The 27,081-nt window shown below is 38.0% G+C and overlaps 2 protein-coding genes across 6 annotated transcripts in view; one reads left to right on the top strand and one right to left on the bottom strand.

The window, feature by feature from the left end:
• The window catches only part of LOC149078793 (uncharacterized), a 99,346-nt gene extending 91,205 nt beyond the window's left edge, over window positions 1-8,141 (bottom strand). The window contains exon 1 of one of the 4 annotated variants that reach the window (XM_089240909.1): window positions 7,911-8,141. The gene's annotated coding sequence lies outside the window, so the exon portion shown is untranslated. The remainder of the gene's footprint in view (window positions 1-7,910) is intronic. The other 3 variants (XM_089240907.1, XM_089240911.1, XM_089240913.1) reach the window with 3 other exon arrangements.
• A 9,746-nt stretch (window positions 8,142-17,887) lies between these two features.
• The window catches only part of LOC149078792 (uncharacterized), a 28,765-nt gene continuing 19,571 nt past the window's right edge, over window positions 17,888-27,081 (top strand). For both annotated transcript variants that reach the window (XM_089240904.1, XM_089240903.1), the window contains exons 1-6: window positions 17,888-18,000; window positions 19,866-19,948; window positions 21,369-21,440; window positions 23,611-23,699; window positions 24,609-24,786; window positions 25,161-25,410. In XM_089240904.1, coding sequence (XP_089097030.1) covers window positions 19,879-19,948; window positions 21,369-21,440; window positions 23,611-23,699; window positions 24,609-24,786; window positions 25,161-25,410 — 659 coding nt within the window. In that variant the 5' untranslated portion in view covers window positions 17,888-18,000; window positions 19,866-19,878. The remainder of the gene's footprint in view (window positions 18,001-19,865; window positions 19,949-21,368; window positions 21,441-23,610; window positions 23,700-24,608; window positions 24,787-25,160; window positions 25,411-27,081) is intronic.

Raw genomic sequence — 27,081 nt, 5'->3', positions numbered from 1 at the left:
TGATTGTTGAGGCCGAGAAAGCATTGCTGCCCGACAGTTTTCTGCCCATTTGGGGCACTTGCCCTGCTCTGACGAAATTTTAAAGTAGCCTATCGTTCAAGTCCGGTCCCATTTGGTATATATGCAAAATTTGGCGACGATCGATCTAAAATTGTAGATTTGTATAGAGAACATACATACACACACAGACAGAAAATCAATTTTATATATATAGATATTCAAGATACATCGCAAATACAGCAAGAAATGCATTTAAATATCCTTTGTTAAGGGGAGACAGCACGTGTATGTACGACGTGCCCCGACTAATGACACCAAAACACTATTTTACCTATATACTAGACATTTATTTATTTGTGATACCTTCGCGTTTCCGGTACGAAGGCTGCGAAAACCGGAAGAGGAAATGATAGCCATCAAATCAGCGAATAATTCTTACAACAGCGTATATTACGCAATATGCATATTAATGCACGGTTTGTAATGAACAGCATTATTAGTGTAACTTCCTACTCAAATATCCTGTTTCTTTGTGACAATATATAGCATATTGGAATTTCTTTTCAGGAAGACCGGACGTGAGAGTCCCCTGCTGAAATCGTTTTTGTCAACATGGAAATTTTAGCAAGTTCGGAATAACCAATGATGGATCCACACAGTTTTGTTATGGATACAGTTACGATTGGAGCTGGAGGTTTTATTGGTTTTGCTACCTGATAAGTTTCTTCTATGAAGAGATCAGAAAGACTTCCGTCTCCTGAGGTACGTCTGCATATTCATACTAACTTTGACCGTGAGGTAATAAATGAATACGCCGGACTTTGGTTTTCTTTTTCAGTTACGATCGCAGTTCCGCAGCCTTCGTTGTGCAAAATCCAAGAGAAGCAATGCAAGTTTCTTTGATCTGCCTACCTCCGGCGGGTCCCAAGTTTGACGTTCATCTAGTGCGCGTTGCTTGGCTAACAATGAAACATTTTGCGACATCCTTACGCACTGATGAAAAATTTTAGCAAACACTGCTTAGGGGCCGTTTAAGTATTACGTCATCATCGATGGGGGGGGGGAAGTGGTTTCTGATTTGCTGACTTTTGTTGACAGGGGGGGGGGGGTTTGGATAATGCTTACGTCATCAACCCACCCTTTATGAAAATATGAGTTTGGATTCAGAGGGGCAGAGCTGATGACGAAATTTTGCTGATAAGGGGGGGGGGGGGGCAAGGGGTCAGCGTTTTGCTGACAAGGGGGGGAGGGGGTCAAAAATGGCTAAAAATTTGCTTACGTAATACTTGAACGGCCCCTTATGGAAAACGCATAGCACGTGGATGTAGACCCACGTTTAGAAAAACAGTACGATACTTGTTTGTGCTAGTGGGATCTCTCTCACTGAACCTAAGTAACCAGATATACTCAGGTTCCCTCAATTTGAATGATTTTGAACCTTCCCGCAAAGGTGGCTCTTGGACTGTACGACCAGTGTGACCACGCAGGGTGCCACTTGGGAAGAGGCGCTAAATCAGCTATAAATGGAAAAAAGTAACTACTAAAAAAATGTTTTGTTCGCAAAATTTTAACTATGCATGCATGTATTAGACTAGTGTTTCAAAAAAAAGGGAGAATATCATCGTCGTCGTCCCCCGGTGGGCGAGGAAATGGTCTAGGGAGGCGGTAGAAGCTACAGGTATGGTATAGTTTGGGTTGGCTTGAGTTGGGGGGGGGGGGTGTGCGATAAGAGGAAAAAATTTTCGAAGAAGGGGGGGGGGCATGGAACAAAATGTTTGGGAAACTCTGTATTAGATGAAATGATTTGTAGAGAAAACAGCAAGTTTCAATGCGTTTCATCCACTACCGTGAACACAGCTGCGAGTTGAAATGATCGTTTGCTGGCACGGCTCAAACACCGGAGGAAGGGACGCCGAAACGTTGTCTCGAACGGGTGGAATATCGGAGAGAACAAACACATAATATAACTAAACACCAACCAATCTTGAAAAATCACAGTGGAAATATTAGGAAGCCGTTGTTCAATATAATAAGCTGCCGATTATTTATACTTCATCAATGTGTACCAAACGTATCAATGATTGTTGAAGAATGCATTTTACGTTTCCAAGAAGTGCTGCCCCCGTCTTCTAAATTCAGAAGCAATAAGTTAAATCGAATGGCTATTACCTATACTCCGTTCTTTCTCCCTCTCCCAGCTACCCTTTCCGTACGTATGTTATTAAAAAATAAAACATACTACGTATGGGATATTTTTTTCAATCGTCAAACCGTAGTGAGAGAGAAGAAATAAAAATATAATGCTGAGTTACAAGTATTGAAAAAAAAAATTTACAGGGCTAGCAAAATGAAGTCTCCAAGAAAGGGGGAGAGGGAGCTCGAATATATTTCTTCCATTTACAAATGGCCGAGATAACTCGTTCTTGATAAGGCGTTAAATACTGTTAGCCCGAGTCCTCGGCCACTGCAAAGAATGAGTATCTTCTTGTTACATTGCTGTCTGTCGATATAAAAAGCTGTTTATGAATAATTGGCGCTTAAATCAAGGACAACTTCTGCAGATATTACCCGACCTTGAATACAATTTATCCTGCTCAAGGATTTCCATAAGCAGTGTCGTATGTAAATGACCCAACAATTGAATATCAGGTATAACTCTCCCCAGCAATCATTTCTTTTGTCAGAATAAATCAATCAAAAAAAGTTATCCTCTCTCTCTCTGTGCACGAGAGAAATTACTCATTGCTCGAAACATTGTTTGAGGAACGCTCCTCATTTCGCTGAGATTCTCATGAAAAATACATACAAGGCCGTCTTTTAGGGAACTCTGAGCTTTAACACTGGGTCAGAAAGTGAGGAAACCTCCATCAAGGCCACATACGATCTCCGAGACTCTTTAGAAACCTCGATCGTGTGGTTTTATCATAGAATAAAGAAAAATAATATTTCTTCTAAAATCCACGATTTTTAAATACGCACTTGCTTAGGACAACGCCAGTCCTTGAAAAAATCTATAGAAGCTTAAGCTCAGATAATAAGTTTCTTAACCCCATAGCTTCTTTTACAGTCATTTCTCGGTAATAGACGGTGTTCGGAAATCGTCAAAATCGGTACTCGTCACATCGCATACATATAGTAACGGTACTCGGTTATATCAGCATTCAAGGTACTGCAAAATTTTCGTCTTTTCAACCGAGTTTGAGGTTTCTGAAATACTGGTTCGAAGTTGATATCATAAATACGTTATTTCAATCTAATATGATCAATGAAGAGATAAACGAAAAACTTGCGCACCACTCCGAAGAGGTGGCCGTGTACAGAGATAGGAAATATATCTTCGAAATCCGAATCGATGATAAAAACGACAAGTATGAACTGACCCTGACGAATTCTTTGGAGTTGGCCCTGAAAATCCTTTAAGTCAAAGCTTAAAAAAAATGTATAATGAATCCACGGATTAACCTGATTTAAGATTCCCGATCCCTGCAGCTCTATTTAATATTTGCGATATGGACATTAACGCCTTTACGATCACGGACGAAGTATTTCATCCAAGCACCAGTGAAATAAATTCAATCCAGTTCTCAGTGTTTCCTTTCCTCTCTCTTCATCATCACGAAGCTTTATTGTAACCCTATGAACAGAAGAGTTGTTTCTTTCCTTCCCCGTTTTTCCCTATACTCCTATTAGTGACCCTCCAAACATAGTGTATTTTCCTACTATATACATCTATCGTAGTGAACTTAACCGAACATGCACCTCGTACACATTCCTCTACGGAATTTCTAACGAATCGGCACACACCGGTATGTGTGTTCTGAGTGTATGCTTGGCCATAACGTATTTATGTTATCGAGTTGCGCTCGTTTCGTGTTCATGCTGCCATCTCGCTTCCATTTTCTGAAGTTGGAAAATGCTTTAATTGTCGTGTTCCAGGCCTGCCTGCTCTCTGCGGAGAGACTTTTTAAAATGGGAGACCGGCTTTTTGCTTATTAGATACATCTAAGAAGCAAAATAGAACGCGTAGGGTGAGGGTGAAAAAAAGAGAAATCTACTGTATACTTCTCTTATCTACTCCCCAGAGTTATTGAGAAAACGGGGGTATTGAGGGGAACTGTAAGGGGGGACAGATCTAAATATGTATATCGCGCCAATATATGAACTTAAATACAGTGTGTATATCGCCAATCATCACAAAAACGTTGCAATAAGTAAGTAGAATCACCAATTTATTGTTAAAATTGCGAAAACAACGTTGAACCTGATAAATCTGTCAGATGAATATCTATAACCATAACTATTACAATATGTAATACGAGTAATGAAAATGTCTTAAATTAATGATTTTATTAAATTTACAAATAAACATTGTAAAAAAAACCGGGACAAATGCTTAAAAAAAATCGCAACAACCAAAAAATACAGGAATGTCCCTTAGAATTCAGTGGCCCATCAAATGGTTTCAGATATTTTACTGGTCCTTGAGTTCAGTCTGTAGCAGCAGTTCTCAAACTTCTGTCATCCGTGGCTCCCTTGCTCAGTTCATGGTTCATCTGCGGCTCGCCAGTTAGTAGATATTTTCACTTAAAAAAAGAACTACTTCAAAGCATAAATAAGCACACAAATGAATATCTCAAGCTCGCCGCAACGCCCCTAGGAGTCGCGACGCACACTTTAAGAAACAATGAGGGTTCAGAAAGGTTGAGAAACGGTATGATACAAGATTTGAAAAAATCCTCAGGATCATTCATCAGTTGGTAGAGTACATCTCGTAAGAAATGTCAAATCTTCTTTTCTAGAACCGTGAAATTGAACAGGACCAGAAAACATGTAAATAAATAAATAAATCACGACTTCTCTCAAGGATAATCTAAAAACACACTTTCTAAGTGTCTCTTTAAAAAGTGCGCCAAAAAGCACGAGTGAACAAAGAAATCAAGAAGCCAAATGCAGTTCTTTCCCGTATGAAAAGACGCCCCAGCATTTGGTAGACTCACTTCATCTCACTTTTTTTTTTCTTCACTTTTTCTTTCTTTCTTCTCGTTAACCCTGTTTAATCGCTTGTTTTTCATCTGGCAGAACTCAAGGCCAGTAGCTTGAAAATATTATATAACTCGTAAATACGGTATATTTAGGAAAAGAAAACGATTAATTTCATTTGGGGGAAGTCGGAAATACACGGTAAAAAAAAAAAGACTAATATGATGGAAAAATCAACAAGGTTGCACGTACGCAAGTTTTGGTGCGCCTTCGTACGCAATGTAAAGCATCGCATGCGTAGGGGAAAAAAATACATATTTTTGTAAGAAAAAATAAAAAGAGAAGAAAAGAACTATTAGTCACACATCGTCGATAAAATAAATAAATAAATGGAGTTGTGTGTATGCATGATGTAAGATAAAGTTTCGTTAATTTATTGTCATTACATATTTCTCTTCTATGCATGCTTCCTGTATTTCACAATGTAATTTCGTATTCTTCTCATTCCAATTGTGGCCTTAAGCCATATCCTCATTAAAAAAAGTAAGAGTCTATGAGTTCTTATTAATTATTAATCAATTGGGGTTTTTTTTTTCCAGATCGAAACAACATTAAGAAGAAAGATAGATATGGATAGATATAAGAACTTCAAGGGCGAAATTTTTTCAATAGAAATTATTATGTTTTGCTTTATGGTGGTGTTTTAACTGGGTGGGGTTCAAGTCAAACAAAAGAGCGGTCTTTTGCGTTATTGAAGATTAAAAAAACCCTCTGATACCCATCTCTGCAATGCAAAAAAAACAAGCACAATGCAAATATTGGAAGGAAAAGTCGATATGATGGTAATTAGTGTCATCGGTGTCTAATAGATGGCAGTACAAACAAGAGCACTTGCAATTACATCAAAGAAATTTTTTGTACCGACGGTGTATTCCAGGTCTCTTTCAGTTAAATCAGTCCTTCTCTTGGTATAAAATGTTTATGATGTGATAATATATGACTAAATGACTTGAATAAAATTTTTGTTTGAATGATGTAGAAATTTGTTTTTTTTTTTGAGAAGGGAATTTTTTTTTTTTGTGATTTCATAAAGAATATCCACATGTAGATACAATTATTACTGTAACCTGGAAACAATTATTAATTATCAAGTCCAAAGGCAGGACATTCTGCGAAGTGGTCGGCAACTTCTCGTTAATCATTTTTGTCGCACCACAGTCATTTTCTGCACACGAGGGCTAATTAAAGAGGGACCTACAATTTATTGCCGATTCTGAAGGGCTTTTTTTTTTCGTACTCACCGAGAGGTTGGTGCGCTAACCAACGACGTGGACTCCCGTACGGTAGCAATTTTTTTTTTTGTGGTCATATGTCGCCGTTTCTGTTATACTCCTGCGTCAGGAAACTTTCTGGCAAGGACGAACCTGGTATCGAACTCTGACGAACCTGCGATACTTCTTAACATCCTCTGGTACTTTAAGAGAATATCTTATCGACCTGGGCTACCGCGCCCCCTGGAAACTTCTCACGTTTCCCAGAATCAGACACTGGCCAATTCGCGAAACATCTAGGCTTCGGACGCGGACCCTTAACATCATACACTGTATTATAGCTTTTCTTGAATTGCAGCTTGTCTTGAAAATTTCAATTAATTCAACTTGTTCCCCCCCCCCCCACGCCCATGGACGAGCCATACGATAAGTATTAAAAGCATTAAAGTGGTTTTTACAGCAAACATGTTTTCCATAGCCCCCCCCCCCCCCCCCATTCCAATCCAATCGATCAACTGACAGTGGGCGGAATCAGCTTTTGTTCAAAGTTAGATACAAGGGGAGACAGAGAGAAAGAAAAAAAGAGAGACTGTGCTTTCCTCCCTTTCTTTCAATACAGTAAAGAAATACAGTATATAAAATACGCTCAATACAAAACAATTTTTTTCCACAAAAAAAAATATTTCTCTTCCTAGAAAGTCACACACGTGGCGGGTGTCTTTGTATCAGGGACAGAAATAAAAGCTATGGGCAGAGTCAATTTTCTTCTTTTCTAGTTGGGGGAGGGGGGGAGAAGTATTCACATCAGCTAGAATAGGAAAAAAAAATCATCTTGAAAATAAGTGGCAATTTCTAAAGAAAGTTTATATAGTGGTTTCCAATGTGGCAGTTATGATGCGGATCAAGAAAATTTCAAAAAACCTCTTAAAGGGTTAAACTATCTAGGAAATTATGGGACAACCTATATAAGTTAAAAATCCTGCATAAAATATTTGACGTCCGTCGAATAATACGAGGAGTCAACCCATAGTTAAAACACAAAGAAATAATATATAAGCATTCATTAATTTTTTTTTGATAAATTCTGAAGGGCTCATCTTCAGTAGAATAACTCCACTGTCGCTTAGGAGGGTTAGCATGACAAATTCAGCTTTACGTTCGAATACTGGTTCGTCCGCGGACGTTTTGAATCCGCTTGAAATTGCTGGTCAGCCAGAATCCAAAAAAAAAAAAACTGTTTTTATACGCAATAGAATGTACATGCGACCAGATTATGAATTATTAATCAGATAAAGACAGATAAATACACGATACACGTACGTAGATAATCTTTCACCTGATGAGTGATGATTGGATAGTGCGCAGTCTTTACAATCTGGGTCGGAAGAAACAAGTCTCAAATGGTTAGTATTGTTTGTAGAATGTGCCTGTTTAGTGCACAACTGAGCATACTGTACATCAAACACGATCTCTTGCAAGATAACGTTTCGCGGCCTGGAGAAAATGTTACCGAGAGATGCAAGAAATCTGAAATTTTTATATGACATCTGTATTCGGATTTCCGCTATGTGAGGATTTCCCATCGACACATACCCCCTAAATAATTCATTCTAGAATTAATCAACAATCAGAATAAATCAAAACAATCTATACACGTACCTCGTGTTTGTTGTTCAAACAACTTGAAGAATTTTTTCTTATCGATTGATTCCCGATTCCAGCTGCTTCCTCAGGGAAATACTATACGAAGAGGTCTTGGAATGTTTTCTGATGCAATGCTGTTTAGCGCTGCATGCGGTTGTGTGATCTCGGTTTATACCACGTGCTTTTTTTAAAGCGTAAATATAGTTCGAGAGCTGCGGTATTACTTACATAGTATGCCGAAAGGATGCGGGGGGGGAAGGGGGGGGTATAGTGTAAAGATAAGATGGAAAAAAAAGTAATTGGGAGAAGGAAAAAGAGATAGCTGACGTCATAAAACGTGTGATTCTTCTCCGACCAATCGCGATTGATAAACTAGAACACACACTCACAATTTTTGGACAACAGCCAGTTGTTCGCTACATATAAGCATTTTAGAATATTTTTATTTATTTACAAGTGATACCTCGACTAACGAAGATTTTTTTCGGTATTTTTCTGCCTCGGCTAACGAATACGGATTTGGCTTGATATGGATGCAAGTAGAAAATCTACATCTATTCCTTCTGGGACACCCCGAGGGAAAAACGGTTAAATTACCAATTTTTTCATACCCAAAATGATATATATAATGGATTTCGTACAATCAAATTTCCGTTCAAAAATCAGGGAAACGGTCACACTTTTTATCAGGCCAGTGTGAGAATTTTTATCACCCTGGAAAAAAACTCCCACCCCGTAACACCCCTCCTAAAAATCAAATTTTGGTAGGGCCGAGGTCTCCTTTTTACGCCTCTTAAAGAGGCGGGGGACAAATTGTCCTCACCTTTAAAAATTTAAATTATAAATAAAAAGATGGAGGAGCTTTTCGATTGAATACGAGAGGAACAAAAAAAAGTGAAATTAGAAAACAATAGATTATCAAAGGAGTTGTAGGATTGATGTTCATGGATTGAGATTTAAGAGCTGACCAGATGACACAATGGCATGGATCCGCGATGACGAAGATGAAAATTATTTCAAATCTCTGCATGATATATGCATAGTGTATATGTTATAAAGGTGGCATCATGAAGAGCGAAATATTTGAAGAACTTGGAATACCCTCGATAGATTTAGATTTACCGAAATGTCATAAAATCTTGGGAACAAGATGCTCTATGTATAGGTGCACGTTCTATAAGAATTTAATTTCAAAAAAATAAATTATAAATAAATGGATTTATTTGGCGATCTGGGAGTCTATGCTGTTCTCCAGAAGATGAATGCAGCAATGAAATATGTCACTTGAGTAATTTCTGCGAGCATCTATTATACACGGTGATTATAATTAAATTTTCTGAGTAGTTTTCCTCAAAAACTGCTTATCCGAATGCAGCCGAATTTTGAGGATATCTTAATGAGACCATGGGAGAGAGATTTATCAAATACAAAAAATAGTTGAAATTTCTACCACCAGGTGAATAAGTGGCACTTTTTCATTGAAGGAAGTTTTAAGCTATTTTTTATTAAATTTCATTTACCTTCATGGACCATGGACTGGATATAGCGTATATACCGAGTTTCAATGGAATGCGCCCTCCATTATGGGCGCTTCATAGGTCGGAGTAGCGTCGGCATACTGACGGGTGCTACATTGGTCTGGTCAGTGTACTGAAACTGCTCAGACCTATATAGCGCCCGTTCAGGTAGATGTATTCCATTGAAACGTGTATATATGCTGCTCGTGTATGTACGTAAATCATGAGAAATGCAATAGAAAAGTGTTACTTTTTTACCCGGTGGTCGAAAATTGAATTTTTTTTCATAAATCTCTCTCCCATGGTCTCATTAAGATATCATAAAAATTTTCTGTATTGAAAAACTACTTACACACACACGCAGAGTACGGGAGCTTTAACTATAATCACCCTGCATATACAGTGCTTTTTTTCATGTCTGTATACACTTGTTTAATTCTCTCATATTATACCATTGTTGAAATGATCTCATTAATTACATTCTATTAGAAATCACCAAGATGGTCACACATTTTGAGACACAACATGGAGGGAGGGGGGGGGGTTCCTCCACGCGAGGATGGTTTTTAGCCTGACCGGCTGTGGGCCCCGACATTTTTTAATGAAAATTTGATATAAAATACGTGATTTTTGGTATAAAAAAATTGGTGATTTGACCGTTTCCCTCACTTCTCAGAAGGAATAAATATATACTACTACTGCACATGTTGATATGGATAACACTGCCACGTCGTGAGCTGAATTTTAGTGCTAATGATTATCAGAATTACTGTCACTTGAGCTCGACTAATTCATGTCCAATTCGCAATTTTTTTCCATATGCACCAGTACTTCTCTTTCTGAAAGTTTTTGAATCATTTCACATAAAATGAAAGATTCAACTAGATAGAAAATGCATTGAAAAAAAAAATCAATATTTTCAGACCAAAGCGTTCTTTCATTGCAGGAGCCCTTGCATCAAACTGCAAAATCTGAACAGGGCCGCAACTAGATATACTAGGTCAACCGGGGCAAGCACTCATTTTGGCACCCCTTTCTCCTGTATTTTTGAAATAATAGTAAAAGTATTGCACGTCACCTCTGGCCCAGCGCCCGGGTCTGTTCTCCTTCCCCCTAGTTACGGCCTTGCCTGGGCTTTCTAGGAACTTATCTTTTCCATCTGCATGTATCAGAACTGTTTTAACTTCTGTCCCACGTACAAAGTGATATTCTGGGGGGCCCGTAATTAGCTGCTAGTGCTTGCTGACAAATTCCTTTGCTTACACTCGAAAATCATAGCACCATATCTCACTATCACGAGCCCCCCCCCCCCCCACCCTTATGCACTTGAGGCTCCCAGGGGAACCTATCCGTTATGACAGCACTGGCATGTATCAGGAAATGAGCTGACCTTCGATTCGTTTTTGTCTTTTTTTTATAGCCCTCCTCGATATTTTACAAAAGTTTATCTTTAAATTTTGGACAGTACGCGAAACTAATTAAACGATTTTCAATGGAAACCTATAGGAAATCGCGTTTCGGTTAACGAAGATTTCGGCTAACGAACGTGATTCTGGGACGAATTATCTTCGCTAGCCGAAGTATCGCTGTATTATTATTATTTTTCTACTTCTCAATGTCTTCCCTCCTCAATATCAATGACAGTTTTCTTCAGAGGCATTCTTGAAAATAATTAGCATTCAAGCCGGGAAGCAATGCTTATGCAAGCTAAGCATCCGATTGCGTCGTCCAAGTTCATGTTTTTCCAATCTCAAAAATGTTAAGACCTCGCGCTGCTTCTCTCTCTCTCTCTTCCTGATTCATTACTAACGCCCTTGAAAAATTATCCTCCTTAATTTTGTGTGTGTGGTGTTTTTTTTTGTTTTGAATGTAATTTGTGGTAAATAAAGCTTTTTCTGAAATACCAAAACGATATGGGGTGATATATGTAGGGGAAAAAAACTACAAATATATACAGGGTGATTATAATTGAAGTTCCCGTACTCCGTTTTGTGAGTAGTTTTTCTCAAAAACTACTTATCCGAATACATCCAAATTTTTAGGATATCTTATTGAGACCATGGGAGAGGGCTTTATGAAAAAAATGTTCAATTTTCGACCACCAAGGGAAAAAGCGGTGCTCTTTTATCATTGCATTTTACATTTCCCATGATCCATATAACGTATATACCATGTTTTAATGGAATACGTCTACAGAATGGGCGCTGTATAAGTCTGAGTAGTTTATGCTGACACTGCTCAGATCAATGTAGCACCCGTTAGTATACTGATACTACTCCGACCTCTGTCGTGTTCTTTCTTTAGACGTATTCCATTGAAACGTGGTATACACGCTATATGGTACATGGGGAAAAGAGAAATTCAATAAAAAGGTACCCTTTCTCACCTGGTGGACGAAAAATAAGGAATTTTTTTAATCCCATAAATCTTTCCCATAGTCTCATTAAGCTATCCTAAAAATTTGGCTGTATTCGGATAAGCTGGTTTTGGAGGAAAAACTACTGAGGGAGAGCAAGGGACTCGAACCAGATTCTCTTGCGAACCGGGCAAGTATGCTACCATCTACACCACTGGAGATATGACCCGGCTTTCCTTATTTCCCGCACTGTGGTGTGAGGCGCTGAAGTAGAGGCATTAGTAGCCCCCCCCCCCCCTAACTATTTAAGGCTATTGCTTCCTTGGCATATTGAACTGGAGGGGGAAAAGCCATCTGTCTATCTCTACCGTTTCATCTGCGGAGCGGGGCTATCCATTTGTGGAAGTTGAGAGGGGCAAGTAATGCCTCCACTTCAGCGCCTCACGACACAGTGCGTGAAATAAGGAACTAGATGGATAGACATTTTAGAACGTTGTGAAGCATTCGTAAAAAAAAAAAAAAAAACTTTTTAATTGAGTTTTCTTGCTAATATCACTAATCTCGACACAGAGCTGTCCTTGCCAGACGCGGGGCCAGATGCAAAAATAATAGCCGGGCCAGAAACGTCTTTATATTTCCGGGCCCCATAGCACCGAATTTTATATTGGAAGAATGTGTTCTGTGAGAGAGGAGAATAGAAAATTAAAAAAAATCATGAAAATTCAGATCGAATACAAGAAATAATTCCACACACACACAGCATCCGTCAAAATTCAGAACAAATGCAATAAATAATTCCAACACTCATGGAAGTTCAGAGTAAATGCAAGATATAATTCCAGAAATTGATGGAAATTCAGATTTCCAAAAATGAAAATGCAGAAAATTCCAGAATTATGAAGAAGAGATGCAGAAGAATGCAGAAGTTCAGAGATTTCAGAGTTGTTGAAAGAAATTATCATTATTGTAATTGTGTGGTTTCCCAATACGTGGGGCCGTGTGCGACCGCACCTATTGGGACCTTAGGCCGTGCACATAGTTAGGCGCCCACGAGGTGCAGGAGTGCATAATAGGGACTAGCGACGAAAACAATTGCATTGTTTTGTTCTACACCGCACATACCCGAGAAGCGAGGCGAAAGAAAGAAAGAGTCCATTCAACAAAGTGCGTGATTTGAACAGACCTGTTTTTTTTTTTTTCACCTCGATCTCCTGATTTTCGCCATCTACTGATTGGTTCGTTTCTCCCCATTGTTTTTCTTTCCCCTTTTCTACGGAGGGATCATCATAATAACATCCATGCATTTCAGGACCCTCTTCGGCCATTTCCTCTCTATCCTCCTCCTCTTTTAATATGTGCTGGAATCTCTTCCTCCGCCCCTATGAATTTTTTTCTTCCTAGTCGCAATTCTTGGAACTTGTACCTCTTTGGTCCACTGTGAACGTAGCCCAGGGCGGCTCTGTCTCGATATGTTACAGCTCATTCAACATTTTACGTTCACGGCACCCTTGGGAATGAGAATTTTAATCTAATTACTGCTTTTACTTTGAAGTACTGCTTTTGTTCAGTGATAAATTGTTTCGAGCTTCTGCCATCTATTGATGCAATAATGTGATTTCAGGTTCGACACATTTTGAAGCCCCGTGTAATGTGGAAGTAGTAGTCAAAGTGTGAATTCAACGCCACCTGTATTTTAGCACCCAAGGAACCGGATCCACCCACCTTCTTCTTCTTACCAGGCAGGGACCTGGCTCTGTCCCGCTAGGGATATTAGCCATTTACTCGGCTGAGTTGGTCCGTGCTGGAGAGTGCTGAAGGTGTCCGACCGGGAAGCCCTCGAGATACATTCGAATGCCATCCGGTCCGGCACATCCAGCCCCCTTTCCTCTTTTTATCCATGATGAGGGCACTATCCAGTCCCCCCCCCCCCTCCCATCAAGCAGCCTAGCATTAGTGGTGTCCCTGTGGGCCGCTCGTTCCGACCTGATTTGATGCAATCCTGCCATCTGGCTCCTTACCAAGCTGTGGCTCCCGATGTTGCACATGCGCACCACCCAGCGAAGCCCTACCTCTCCAGAATTTCTTCATCATCAAATATCATATTTAACAATTATTTACAAAAATGTCAGAAACTGCTTCGCGAGCATTCGCCTCCTCGGGGCGCAGCGTTTCCTGTGTGCAGTTCATCTTCTGCCTCGCGACATTGTGCCACTTCGGGGGCAGATGATGTTGTCGGTGCTTGTCGTTTGCTTTCGTATCTAAGCTGAGAGTTGAAAACGTATCTTCGGATGTGTTGGAGGGTGGTTCACTGGCGATGTCCTTTTATCACTTTATTCCTCCACCTCGTCTCAGTCTTCCTCTGACGAAGCAGCCATCGAGGGTTTTCTGTTACTTTGTGGACGAGCTTCTATAGGCATGTAGTCGTTTTGGTTATGTTCAAGAAGGCGTATAAGTTTTCCTATTTTCTCCGTGCGGTCTGCCCTTTTCAGAAGTTCCGCTCTCCATAAAGATATGTTTTCTTCTGAAGGCGCACCAAAATGTAACTCCTTTGTGAGGGGGCATTTTGTGGAGTAGTGCATGGGGGTGCCTCTTTCCCCGCACTTGCAGCTGTCGGTTGATCGAACATGAAATCTTTTGAGGTAGGCGGGAAAGGGCCCGTGCTCTGTAAGGTACAGGGTCATTCCCCTTGACCAGCCATTGTCACCAATCTTGACCTTCGGAAGGATCTGATAGATCTTTCTTCCTGTTTTGGTGTTGGTTTCCCACTGTTGTTGCCATTTTCGAAGCATGGTTTGCTTAAACTTGTTTTTAACCCATGCTCTGGGGAACGGGAGGTGGTGATCCACGGTTTCCTTCTTGGTGGCCTGTTTAGCCAGTGTGTCTGCCTCCTCGTTTCCCCAGTTGCCTTCGTGCGCCTTCACCCAGGAGAGCGAGATGTTTGAGCTATTAATAAGAATTCCTCTGATAATTCTGGCTGCTTCCGTTTTGGATAGCGGGTCAGCAATCGATTGAAGTGATGAGAGAGAATCCGTTATTATTCTGACTGGTCGATTCATCACTTGGGCCTTTTTGACTGCCTCCAGAATAGCATACATCTCTGCTTGGAAGACCGAGGTCTCGTTATTTAGTTTATGGGCCCATTTGTGTGTAATTTTCTGTTTTTCGATGATGACGAGAGCTGCCGCCGTGGCTTCATCCATTCTAGACCCGTCTGTGTAAATCTCTGTCTCTGTTGTTGGTTGCTCCTCTTTCAGACAGATTTGTCCCTGCTTGGTGCTGGTGGCTGGGTGGGCCGACCATCCTGTAGCCTTTTGGTCTATTTGTGAGGGCGTGACTATCCCGCAGCTTCTCTCCGGTCTGGCGGGTCTTTTAAGCCTGGTCAGCAGTCCTATCTTGGCTTCAAACTCTGTCCAGAGACTTAGTGGGGGGAGACCCGTGATCGTCTGAAGGGCGTTGGTCGGGGTCGTCGAATATGCTTTCGTGATGTATAGCAAGAAGCCCCTTTGCGTAGAATCCAGCTTCTTTTTGGCTTGTTGGGACAGTTTTTTCCCCCAGACTGGTGCCGCGTATGTGAGAATTCTTTGGATGACTGTGATGTATAATATTCGCCGCATTCTGCTGTTTATTCCCCAGTTGCTGCCCGCACAGCTGAGTAGAGTGGGGAGAATTCTATTGGCCTTGTCTCCTTGTTGCTGAATGTGGTCCACAAACGACATCTTTCCATCAATGTGTACTCCGAGGTATTTAAGTACCTTGGTTCTCTTTATTAGTGAGCCATTCATTCGGAGCGATATGGGGTTTTTGGAGGAGATCCATAAAAATTTGGATTTTTCCGTTGCCACTTCTAATCCATGTGCCTCCATCCAGTTATGTATTGTGTCGAGGACCCCCATAGCCCTTTTCCTTGTCTTTTCTTTGGTATGATCCGATACCAACACTGCAATATCATCAGCGAACGCTTGTATTCTGGTGTTGTTTAGCCACTTTGTTTTAAGTAGGCTGTCTATGACTGCGTTCCAAAGTGTTGGCCCGGAGCAAGAGCCTTGCGGGCAGCCCTTGGAAAGGTCGTGAGTGGCTAGTCCGTCTTGCGTCTGTATCGCAACTTTTCTTCCTTTCAACGTGTTGCATGCTATTTTGAAGAGTTGGTTTGAGATTGGCATATTGTTGAGTTTTTCTATGATTGTACTGTGTTTGATCGAGTTGAACGCGTCTTTGATATCTAATGAGATAAACACTGTGTCGAGCATAGCCTTTTTTCGTTTGCCGATTTCTTCTTTTATTTCAAGCAATGCGTGCTCAGTTGAGCGTCCCTGGCGGAATCCAAATTGTTTGTCGCTCCACCAGTTCTTTTTCTCGGTGTGGTATATGATACGTTGGGTTATGATCTTCTCCAGCGTTTTTCCGATAGTTGGAAGAAGATGTATTGCACGGAACGAGTGTATGTCCCTTGGATCCTTATCTTTCTTGAGGATAAGGAAAATCTTCCCCAACTTGAAGTGCTGAGGGAATACACTCAATTGAAAACATTTATTAAACATAGCGGGCAGGAATCCGGGGAACGTTCGGTTAATGGATTTGAGAAGTTTATTATTGATGTGGTCGTGGCCCGGTGCTTTCTTGTCATTGAAACGATTAATAACTCTAGATATTTCTGGTTTCGTAATCGGCCTTTCTCTGATTTTATTGTTCCTGGGGGTACTTAAAAGTTGTTCGAGATGGAGTTCCCTGGATGTGTTGCAAGCAGGAAACATCCTCTCCAGTTGGCGTTTTGCTGCGTCCATTATCGTGAGATTTTCTCCCTCCTCCATCATAAGTTGGGCTGGTCTTGCTTTTCTTTTTACTGTGCCTTTATATATTGCACCATATGGATCCGATGCCTCCGTGCAAAACTTTTTCCATTGATCTCGTTTGGCTTTTTTAATCGCTTTTGTGTAAGCTGCTCTAGTTGCCTGCCCCCCCCCCCCTCCTCCTAGTTGTGGCCCTGAATACACACATTCACGGTGCCGTCTTAACGGATGGGACCACCCGGGCATGGCTTGGGAGGGGGGGAGGCTCAAGAGAAGGGAGGCCTCACAAAAATGAGAACCTATTGAAATTTTCGAGAATTTTCCAGATAGGCCCTCAGAAAAATCACTTGTTCCGGGAACCCGTATGCTCTTAAGATGGCTCTGATCCGTCACCCAAGAAACCGAAGGGTTATTTTTCAATTGTCGGGATTATGGGATGGTCCTGAATATTTTGGGAGTCTGGCAATCGTAGCATTGCCAAATTGACATTTTGAGTAAACCTTTAGAGGGAACCGCAACTTGGACAGCCGGAGCAAGTGCGCATTTCGACGTCCCCTCGTAATTTTTAAAGAGAGATGGAAGGATTAAATTTGCTAACTTCTAGTTGCGGCCCTGGAAGGGTCATGCACCATTGCATATTTTGGGTTACTAAGATTTTAAAAACTGAAGACGCGTACACATGACCAATATCTTTGAGAGTTATGTAATTCGGAACATAGATGGCAGCACTAACTGATGTCATTATTCACAGAATTTAGGGAGGGAGAGAGAGAAGAAAAAAATCTTTTTCCCCTGTCTTCACTTCAGGAGATGACGCAACCTAGGGTTAATCAGAAGACCTCTAGGAAGACATGTCCTCTTTTTTGATGTCATTTCAAGCGTCCTCCTACGTTTTCGAAAATTTTCCCTTTTGTTTTCTTTTTCAGGTTTCCAGAGTTGTTTTTTCTCTAGGGATTTCAGTATGGAAGAGGTTGTTAGACAAAGAAAACCCCCTCGTCATGTTTCTGGCAAAGCATTAAAACTGACCAGCAACAATTCATTTTTAGCGATATGAGACAGAACACTATTTGTCTTTTTCTTTTTTTTTCCGGTTCTGTTACGGTTCGGAAAAATTATTGTGGTGTCGGTATTTTTTTTTTAGTATAGTAGCGTCATCTGTTGATGAACTTTGGAAAATTGACATTACCTTTGGTGCGTGTGCAGGCGTCCTTCTTTCCATTTTTTCAAATATAGTAATCAAGAAATCATCAGAACTTATTTGAATCTGGAAGATCTTCGAATACTTTTGAAATTCCATACCGCCAGACGGCTGTTGGAATAAAAACCCTTTCTGATTCATGCCTAATCAGAAAATTATGTTCACCTCCTGTTTTCTGTAAAGTTTGGTAATTATGGCTAATTTCCATAACAAAATGATCGTTTAATTGGTGTTTTTATTTGAACAGGTACTTAATTGATTCTATTTTGAAGCAGTGGTTGTTTTTTTTCAATTCAATTTTTGCTGTCAAATATTAGTTTTTACATGTTATGTTGGAGGGCCCATCATATGCCTATTTAAATACATATTTGACTCTTAAATTTATTCAGTACTACTTTTTCAATATGTGTCATGCTTAACACATGCTTTTTGAAACGGAATCATGTGTAAGAAATGCTCCTGTTCACATTGTAATGACTGTTGATGGAAATACAAAGAGTGTGGATGAATGTATTGTTTATTGCATTTCGTTATGATTGAGTGGTTCCCATCGAATTCTTATGATCCCCCACCCCACCTGGAGGTACGTGGCAGGCTATTCACAAAGTGTGATGCGAATAATCATATTTCTGTGGCTACACATAATTTCCATGCTTTCATATGTATTTCCAATCCCAGATAGGAAATACATGTGAAAGCATGTACATGTGTTTCCAATTCTAGATAGGGCACAACACGCACCAGTCTTAAGGCAATGTCGAAGGATTGGATTGGACAAATGTGATGTAGATTTGATGTAGAATGTCTGATCGTTTCCCATTGTTGGCTAATGGTAAAGGTATCCCCCCCCCCCCGCTTCATCCTGTCATTACTCAGTAACAGTGGTTCTCAAAGTGTGCATTGTGGCTCCTAGAAGGATCGCCAACCTTTGTCAGAGGCATCACAGTTAGCTGGCGATATTGATGTGTGCCTGTTCTATGCTTTGGGAAAGTCTTTGTTAGACTATTCTAGACAGCAGCGGATGAGCATTGGCTAAGACAAGTGAGCTGCAGTTAAAAAAACTATGAGAACCACTGCTCTATGGCCTTAGTTTTGAAAACCATAAAATGATTGCTTCCAGAGGCTTAAGGTGACCTGTACATCTGATCTAACTGTTGGACATCTTCTTCTAGCAGACCCCGCCCTATGTATTTTAAACAGATGTACTTGCTTTATACACATTTGACACTAGTTATAACAACCCCTCTCAAAATTGGACATTATATTAAAGGCTGTGGTTCCCAACTTTGAGGCATGAGCTGATCTTCCCGTTCAAAAGTCTCGCTGCAGAGAGCAACAGGCCTGCAATGGTACAATTATTCATTCATTACACTTCACTCACTATGAGTTGAGAAAACTCATAGTTTAAAAATTGATTGTAGATGGCAGCACTACACATCATTACACAGAAACAAACTTCACGGAAGGTTCACTACACATTCCAACATGTGCCAATTCATTAGAAGTTCCGCAGAGGAATATGGACGAGTTGGATGTCTGGTTTAATAGTAGTAGTTATATTGAAAGGAAGACATAGAGGATAGTTGTTATGTGAAAACATTTGGGGTCTTATCTCACTGGTAATTTTAATGGAATGGTTGCTAAAACATGTGAGGTCGTTATAATGATTGTCGACTGTATAAGCTCATCTTTAGGCATTTCAAAAGGGTGCTTTTTTTATGGGGGAGCACATATTCTATGCATTTCTAGTGGGTATGTAGATTTTGATGGAAAAAAGTACTTTATATTCAGAATTAATGAAAATTTTAGAATTGATGAGAAGTAATATCCAAATGTCTAGGGAGGAGCAAGACTTGTATGGGTTAATAGAGTGATACATAAGTCTGTATTGGTGAACACTGGACATTACGTCAAGGAAAATATTCAGCACTAAACAGGAGGCATAAATTCAAGGAAAATTTTCCAGACAAAAAAAAGAGACAGATTATGGAAGAGTACCAAAAAGGTCAAACCTGCAAAAGATTATTCTAACACTTAATTCTTATTAATTTCATTGTTGCACTGCTTATTGCATATCAAAATGTGTGTACTAATAATTATGTTATATTTTAGTAAAGGTACAATAATGGTAAAGAGACATAAAACTGGGAGGAGGCAAATATTGCAGCTTGAAGACAAGAAACCACCACCACCAGGTAATGAATAGTGACACCAGATTCAGTTATAATTACTAAATCTGTGTCTCTCGTTTTAAACGTCCATTGTTTCTTATTGACAGTCAATATATTATTGTCATGTTATGTGTATACAGCAGGCATCGTCAACCCGTTGCTTATGAGCACCGCAGTGCTCCCTGAAGCACCCAGGGTGCCAGGGTTTAAGATACGGTTGCATTTTTTGCAAAAGCTTAAACGAAAATAGTAGTAGCCACTTTCGCAAAAATGCGTACAGGAGGTAGGCAACGAGTAGACATCCAACCATCAATCAATACATTAGGGGTCATTCAAGTATTACGTCAGCATCAGGGGGGGGGGGGTTGAAGGTTGCTTACGTCATCAACCCCACTTTTTGAAGATATGAAACATTCTAAGCTGCTAACTAAATTTTGCTGACAAGAGGTGGAGGGGGGGGGGGGTCAGTGTTTTGCTGACAAGGGGGGAGGGGTCAAAAATGGCTAAAAATCTGCTGATGTAATACTTGAATGGCCCCTTAGCATCGTAGCATTTTGCTAAAGCTTTTCCTCCCATTTTTGCTTTTTTGCAAAAGGAATTTTTTATCCAGCTTAAACCCTGCAGGGTGCTCAGTGCTCGCTCTTGATCAACGTTCCAATTAAATACCTTGTACAAATTTCATTCTGGGATAGAAATCATCCTGATTTCATGCATTCGTATGTCAAACTTGCTAAAAAAAGGTGCTCTTCTTTTGATGATGCATACAGCAGTGTTCGCAACCAGAATAAGGTTGAAGACCTCTGGTATACAGTAACACCTTATTATGTATCGGAGTACAAAGAAAAGGAATTATACTGGCCAACTACCTACTATACTTGGCGGAAATCCCAAAATGTATCTATACACAGAAATATGAGGCATTGTCAGTTATGGGCAAAATTCTTAATTTATTTGCTTAAAATTGTCGATGGGTGGGAAACTGAGGGCTTCAAATCTTGATCTTTATAATAATTTCATGAAAAAAAAGTTTAACTTAATGATAATGTCCATTAAATATCACAAATTCATAGAAGCATTGTTAAAAAATTGAACATTTCTTTAGAATAGTTGAACACCAAATGATGAAAAATAGGACTTAGTGAAATATAGGCAATATGGTCACCTTATGTATTACTTTTCTTACTATGATTCTTATTATGTTCATAAAAAATTTTAAACACTCAAAGGTAAATTTGCCCAGATTCTTAAATAAATTGCCAGATTTCCACAAGAAAGTTACAGGCTTTCTACTTTCTGAAGCTTGGCAAGTCTGCATGATAAATGTAAAGTCAGGATTTCAAACTATTGATGAAAACGATGCATCATTTTTTTTTTCTTCAATCTACTAGTTGTTTGTAGCATGGTAACAATATTATGTGTAATGTGTGAAATGTTTCATTTATAGTGACATCTAGTAAAGTGTCATCAAGAATACTTACACAGTATAGTGACAGTGACGAAGATGATAAAAATTCTAGTGAGTGTATTTCTCTGTTACGTTCTTATGGAATGGAGGTCAAATTAAAAAAAAAACAATGTAGTTTCATGTTTTTTCTTTAATTTATATCTTTAATGTTAATCTTTGACTTTATTTTTATGCATCCATATATTCTATTCTAGTTATGCAGGTATATAACCCCCTGTGAACACTGGGGGCCAACTGTACTTTTTTCTCTTTTTTTTTTTTATAGTAGCATTGTAAAAAAGTTTTTATTTCTTATAATATATAATTATGAAGGTTAGCAGTAGGCCTACATATATGGGACAAATATTCTGCTTCTATTTGGTATTTGCCCATTCGGCCCATTTGCAGAATATTCGGGTCGCCCCAATAATGCTTAGTTATTCGACAGAATATCTGTATGAATCTAAGCATACCAAACTAATTTTAAAAAATCATATTAATTGAAATTTTTTGCATAAATTAACAATTTACTGATTAAATTTTATTGGGTGGTGCATACCCATCCTTTTCTGTGCAAGAGGCTACGTCAGGGTGAATTTTTGGGATAAGTGGAACATGAAACTGAGAATATAATTCTACTGCATTAAGGTGGAAGTGAGCATGAATTACACGAATTCACTAACTGTAGGATGTACCTAGACAACAAATATATTGAGCTACTGAAAGGAGCATAGAAAATCTAGAGTAGAAAAATAAATCATAAATTTTATGATGCATTAATACTTGAGAGTAAATGATTGACATTTTCTTAATTATATGCACAATTATAACAAGTGTTGAAGAAAAAATTTGATTCTGCAAGTACAGTGATACTTCTGCTATTGAACGGCTTGGCTTTATGAATTGTCCAGCTACCGTAGATTTTTTTTGTAATTTTTCTGTTTTGGCTAATGAAAATTTTTTATGATATGAATGCACACACTAACATAAAATATCTGCATCATGAGCTGAATTTTCACACCACTCATCAGAAGTACTGTCACTAGGGCCAGATTAACTCATGTTCACCTCAGAATCTTTTTTCAGATGTAGCCACACTTCTCTTTTTGAAATTCTTTGAGCAATTTCATATGAAATGAAGATTCAGCCAAAATAGAAAATGCATTGAAAAAAAGGTAGCTTATGTCTTCAGAGCACATGTTCTTTCAGTGCAAGCCTCTTAGCATCAAGCTGAACAGTCTTGGAGATTATCTTTTCCATGTATCGTCCACAGAAATGAGCTGACCAAATCACAAATTTTTTAAAGGTTGTGTACATAATGAAATAAAAAAGATCTTCAGCCTCTCTCATCTTTCTGTATATTTTCATTTATACAATTTTGGAGCTGTTCATTTTAGTCTTCAATCAGTTTTTGTCTTTTTTTTATAGCATTCCTTTTTTAGAAAACTTATTTTTTAAGTTTTGGACAAAACCTGAAACGAATCAAATGATTTTCCATAGAAACTAAGGGTAAATCATGATTTGGCTAATGAACACGATTCCAGAACGAATCATCTTCATTAGCCGAGGTATCACTGTAATATTAAAATACAATATGTCATTATTAAATTTGATTGTCGGTATCAAGGCAATAAAAATCTTTCAGTTACCAGTTTTTAATATTTAAATAATAAATTGCATAATTAAAGTTCAGTATCGATTGAAATTACCAATAATTTTATTTTCAATTAAAAACACCAACTTTATTTATAATTGTGATGATTTTTAAGAAAATTGGTATTTGGTCGCCGAGTATTCGGCTATTCTGCCAAATCACTATTCATCCCATCCCTAGTTAGCAGGAATCGCCTGCAAAGACTTGGGAAGAAACAAACAGTTGAAATGATCAAAGTTAATAACAAAAGAAGCATTTCAGTTAATCAATTGACATTTCAGTAGCCAAATAACACTTAATAACGATGACAATAGGACAAAGGAAGTCTATGGTTGTTTTGGAAAATAATGATTTATATTTGCCATCGAAGTGGGTAAAAAAGGTAGCAAAATCTTAAAGACAACATTTAAATTTCTGCTGAGACATTGTCTTATTCAATGTGGGAAATTTTTCTTTTTATGGCCGTTAGGTAGAACTATTCATTTTTGAACCATAAACACATCTTTTTTCAACCATTGACAGATATTGTTTTTAATGAGAATGTACTTTTTTACTCATAAATTTAATTGGTTGATTTTATTTGACCAGATGAACCAGAACCATCTATTTCATCAGTTACAGAAGCACCAACTAATGCTGCTGCACCCATCGACTCTCAGTTGGCTGATTTCCTAAAAGTAAGAATGATTACCATGTAATCCTAAAAAATGCTCTTATGATCAAACTTTTTAAAAAAGAAAAAGATTACATTATCATAAAATATAATGTAAGGTGGAACATGATTTGGAAAAAAATTCAAAATGAACTTTAAAAGCTTTAGCAGTGTCCATATGAGCAAGCATCTGTGCTTATTTGTAATAATCCACCACAGCACTTACAATTTTAGAAACATGATTTTACAGGGTTGCAGTTCTCACTCCTATGTAATGCCTATGGAATTTTTTCCCCTTCAAAAGAGCGCAATCTTCAAGAAATTTGCCATCTAGACATCTAGGCCATAGCGAGAGGGGGACCTGAGATGTGACTTCCCTGAAATATTAGGAAATGACTGCTATAGTGGAAACACCTGTATAACAATACTTAAGGGACCATAAAAATGTATCATTATAGATATATTGCCACTAAAAAAATTAATCGTTACTGAAGAGTGATATTGTTATAAAGGTCTTACACTGTAGGTCCCCCCAAAAAAAGTATTAGTTGTCACCCTCTGTAAGAAATTTCTAGCCGTGGTGCTGATGAACAGTATCATATAACATTCAAATATCAAATGACTAAATTGCATGTCAATAATTCAGAAATGGGTCTGAGCACTTGCAACTATTTTTATGCAGATATCTTTGTAAAATACACAAAAAATAGTAATTATATGAAGGTTTAATCTGCCCTAAGTAAAAATGTGGCCTTCATGCTGATATAGTGAATACTTGACAAACTTTTCAGCAGTTGATTTTATTTTTTTGGCACTCATGCCCATGTGGCAGATAGACCAAAAAATACAGCAGGTTTTGTTGTTGAATTTTTTCTAAAAATATAGCTTTTATCAAATTTAAATTCATATGGCATGCATTTATATATTCGTTTAGGAAATAGATGCACTTGGAGTAGCAGAAGAAACTGAAACCAATGGATCTTCAGAAGCAGAAGCGAAAGCACATAATACCAATGATGACGAAGACTCTGAAAATGCATCTGAAAACTTGCAGCAAGTTTCAAGTGACACTTTTAACAATAATGATGGAGGAGAGCAAACAAGTGAAGCAGGTTAGAATAAAACTGTATATTTGATTATGCAATAAGTGTTTGCAGCTGTGTATATAAGATAAGCTTGCATGACCAAATTTTTTGTCATGATAAATGCAAAATGCTATAACGAGATATAACAATTATATGAGCATTTAACTTATATATAAAAGTTTGATTTCAATTTAAAATAATTCTGTTTGGTTCCTTTTTCAAATATTTTTGAGAAAATAAAAATTTGATATATTTTTTTAACAATTTTTTATATATAAATACATATATTGATAGTACATATATATTGTAATATGTACTTCCCAGTTGAATGAAATTGTCAAATTTATTTGCTTAATGTGAGCACATGTAATCTAATTGGCATGTCTCTGAACTCATTTCAGGCCAGGAAGTTTATTGCCTGTGGCAACAGTGTCATGATGAAAGCACTGGTTATTCCTATTTTTGGAATATGCAGACAAATGAAGTAACCTGGGAATGTCCCCCTGAATATTTACAGTACGTTGAATACATGAATGCAGCAGCTGCTGCTGCCTCTGCTCAATCATTGAAGGCTTCAACTTCAAATGAATCCTCTAAACCAGACATCAAGAAAAAGACAAAGAAAAGAGAGGTTCCTGTAAAAGTAGAGGGGTTTGTAAAATTTTTAGTTGCATTTTAATTTAGTTTTTTTATCAATAAAAACTATGCTTTTGCTAATATTTATTGAACTTACATACTCAGTGATTCCCTTAAAATTAATCTCTTTGATTAAACTCTAAACAAAGGAGGGGGCATAGAGATAGGTTTATCTGGATGTTATTCACATGAAGACATTGATTTTTCTTTTTTGAAAAGAATGCTATACACTCACAGTTGAACTTGGTTAATTCAAACCTCAAGGGGACAGTAAAAAAGTTTGAATTATCCAATCCATCACTTTAAGACAACTGTACTTTTACTAAAAAAAATCAATACTTTTGATAATTATAAAAATGTATTGAATGCTATTACTTACCATGTCAGTTTCCTCATTTTTGCAACCAGTGACAATAATTAGTTTAATTAACTTTTGTAGATCATTTACGTTTTATACAATTTCATTTGTGAATTTGTAATTTTTGTTTCCTTTTTGATGCTTTTAAAGATTTTTTAAAATATTCAAGTTGTTAAAAAATAAAAGATGTGATTTTCTAGCTTCCACAGCCTTATTTTCTGTGACGTCTGTAGCTTCTGAAAGTGTTTAAATAAAGAGTTTAGTAGCTTTTTTAGGTTAGTTTTCGTCTTCTTCACGAAACTATGAAACTATTCAATGTGATTTTATTCATTACTTCACCAACGTCTACATCCATGAATTAACCACTTCCATTTTGTTTTTTTTTTAAGCATTAAACTAGAAGCAATTGGACATGGTTAAAAATGTTACTAAGCTTCATTAGTGTTCTGAAATGAACAAGCAATAATGCTGAAAAGCCATGAATCTCCAACAAACTCTCAAATTCTACCAAACAAGTGACTGGATCCAGCACTTAAGCTTAAAAACATTCCATTTGTGGAACAGTGATTACCCACATACACGCAAAATTTTATATATGCTGAGTAGTAGCACTTACATCTGTAGAAAAACAAAAGTCTGTGTGTGTGGGACTGATAACAAAAGCATCGCTTCTAACTTACAGCCATAAGAAAAAAATTTTCAAATTTGGTTAATTTTAATTTTTTTAATGTTTTCATGCTATATTCTAGAAAAAGATCAGCATATCACTGAATAAAGAAAAAAAAACAAACGTTAGCTAGGAATTCAGAGAGGAAAAAAAAGAAATTTTGCAAATTGCATATCTGACTCAAACTTCAAATTATCTGAAGCATTAGAAAAAAAAGATCAAATTAAACAGGTTACTTTAATATTAAATTGAACAGGAAATTCATGGAGAATTCCTAAAATTTGAATCATCCAAAAATTGGAATTAACCAAGTTTGCCTGTATATAGTTACAAGTGCTGTTCAATAAAGCAACGAGACTGATTTTCTAACAAAAATGGTATGATTTTTTCTCAACTGTCTGAACAGAAATTAATTTTTTTTTATGAAACGAAGCATGATGCAGTCATTCTTAAGTGGAAACCAAAGTTTCCAACTTTGAATTCTACACTATCACTGCTTATTTGAATATCACATCAATCATTTTGATAATTATAATAGTATTTAGAGATGTTCATTTCTGTAGGATTGATTGGCATATGTGCTTTTCTTTCCTGATCAATTTCTTTCCTGGGAAATTTTTATGACATCCTGGTTGTCTTATGTATTATACACAAGGGCTTA

The sequence above is a fragment of the Pholcus phalangioides genome, unplaced genomic scaffold (genome assembly GCF_987345545.1).
Source record: "Pholcus phalangioides strain wild (caught in Gottingen) unplaced genomic scaffold, Ppha-v1.0 ptg000013l_1, whole genome shotgun sequence".
Taxonomy (NCBI): Eukaryota; Metazoa; Arthropoda; class Arachnida; order Araneae; family Pholcidae; genus Pholcus; species Pholcus phalangioides.
This window is presented reverse-complemented; position numbering and strand designations above follow the sequence as displayed.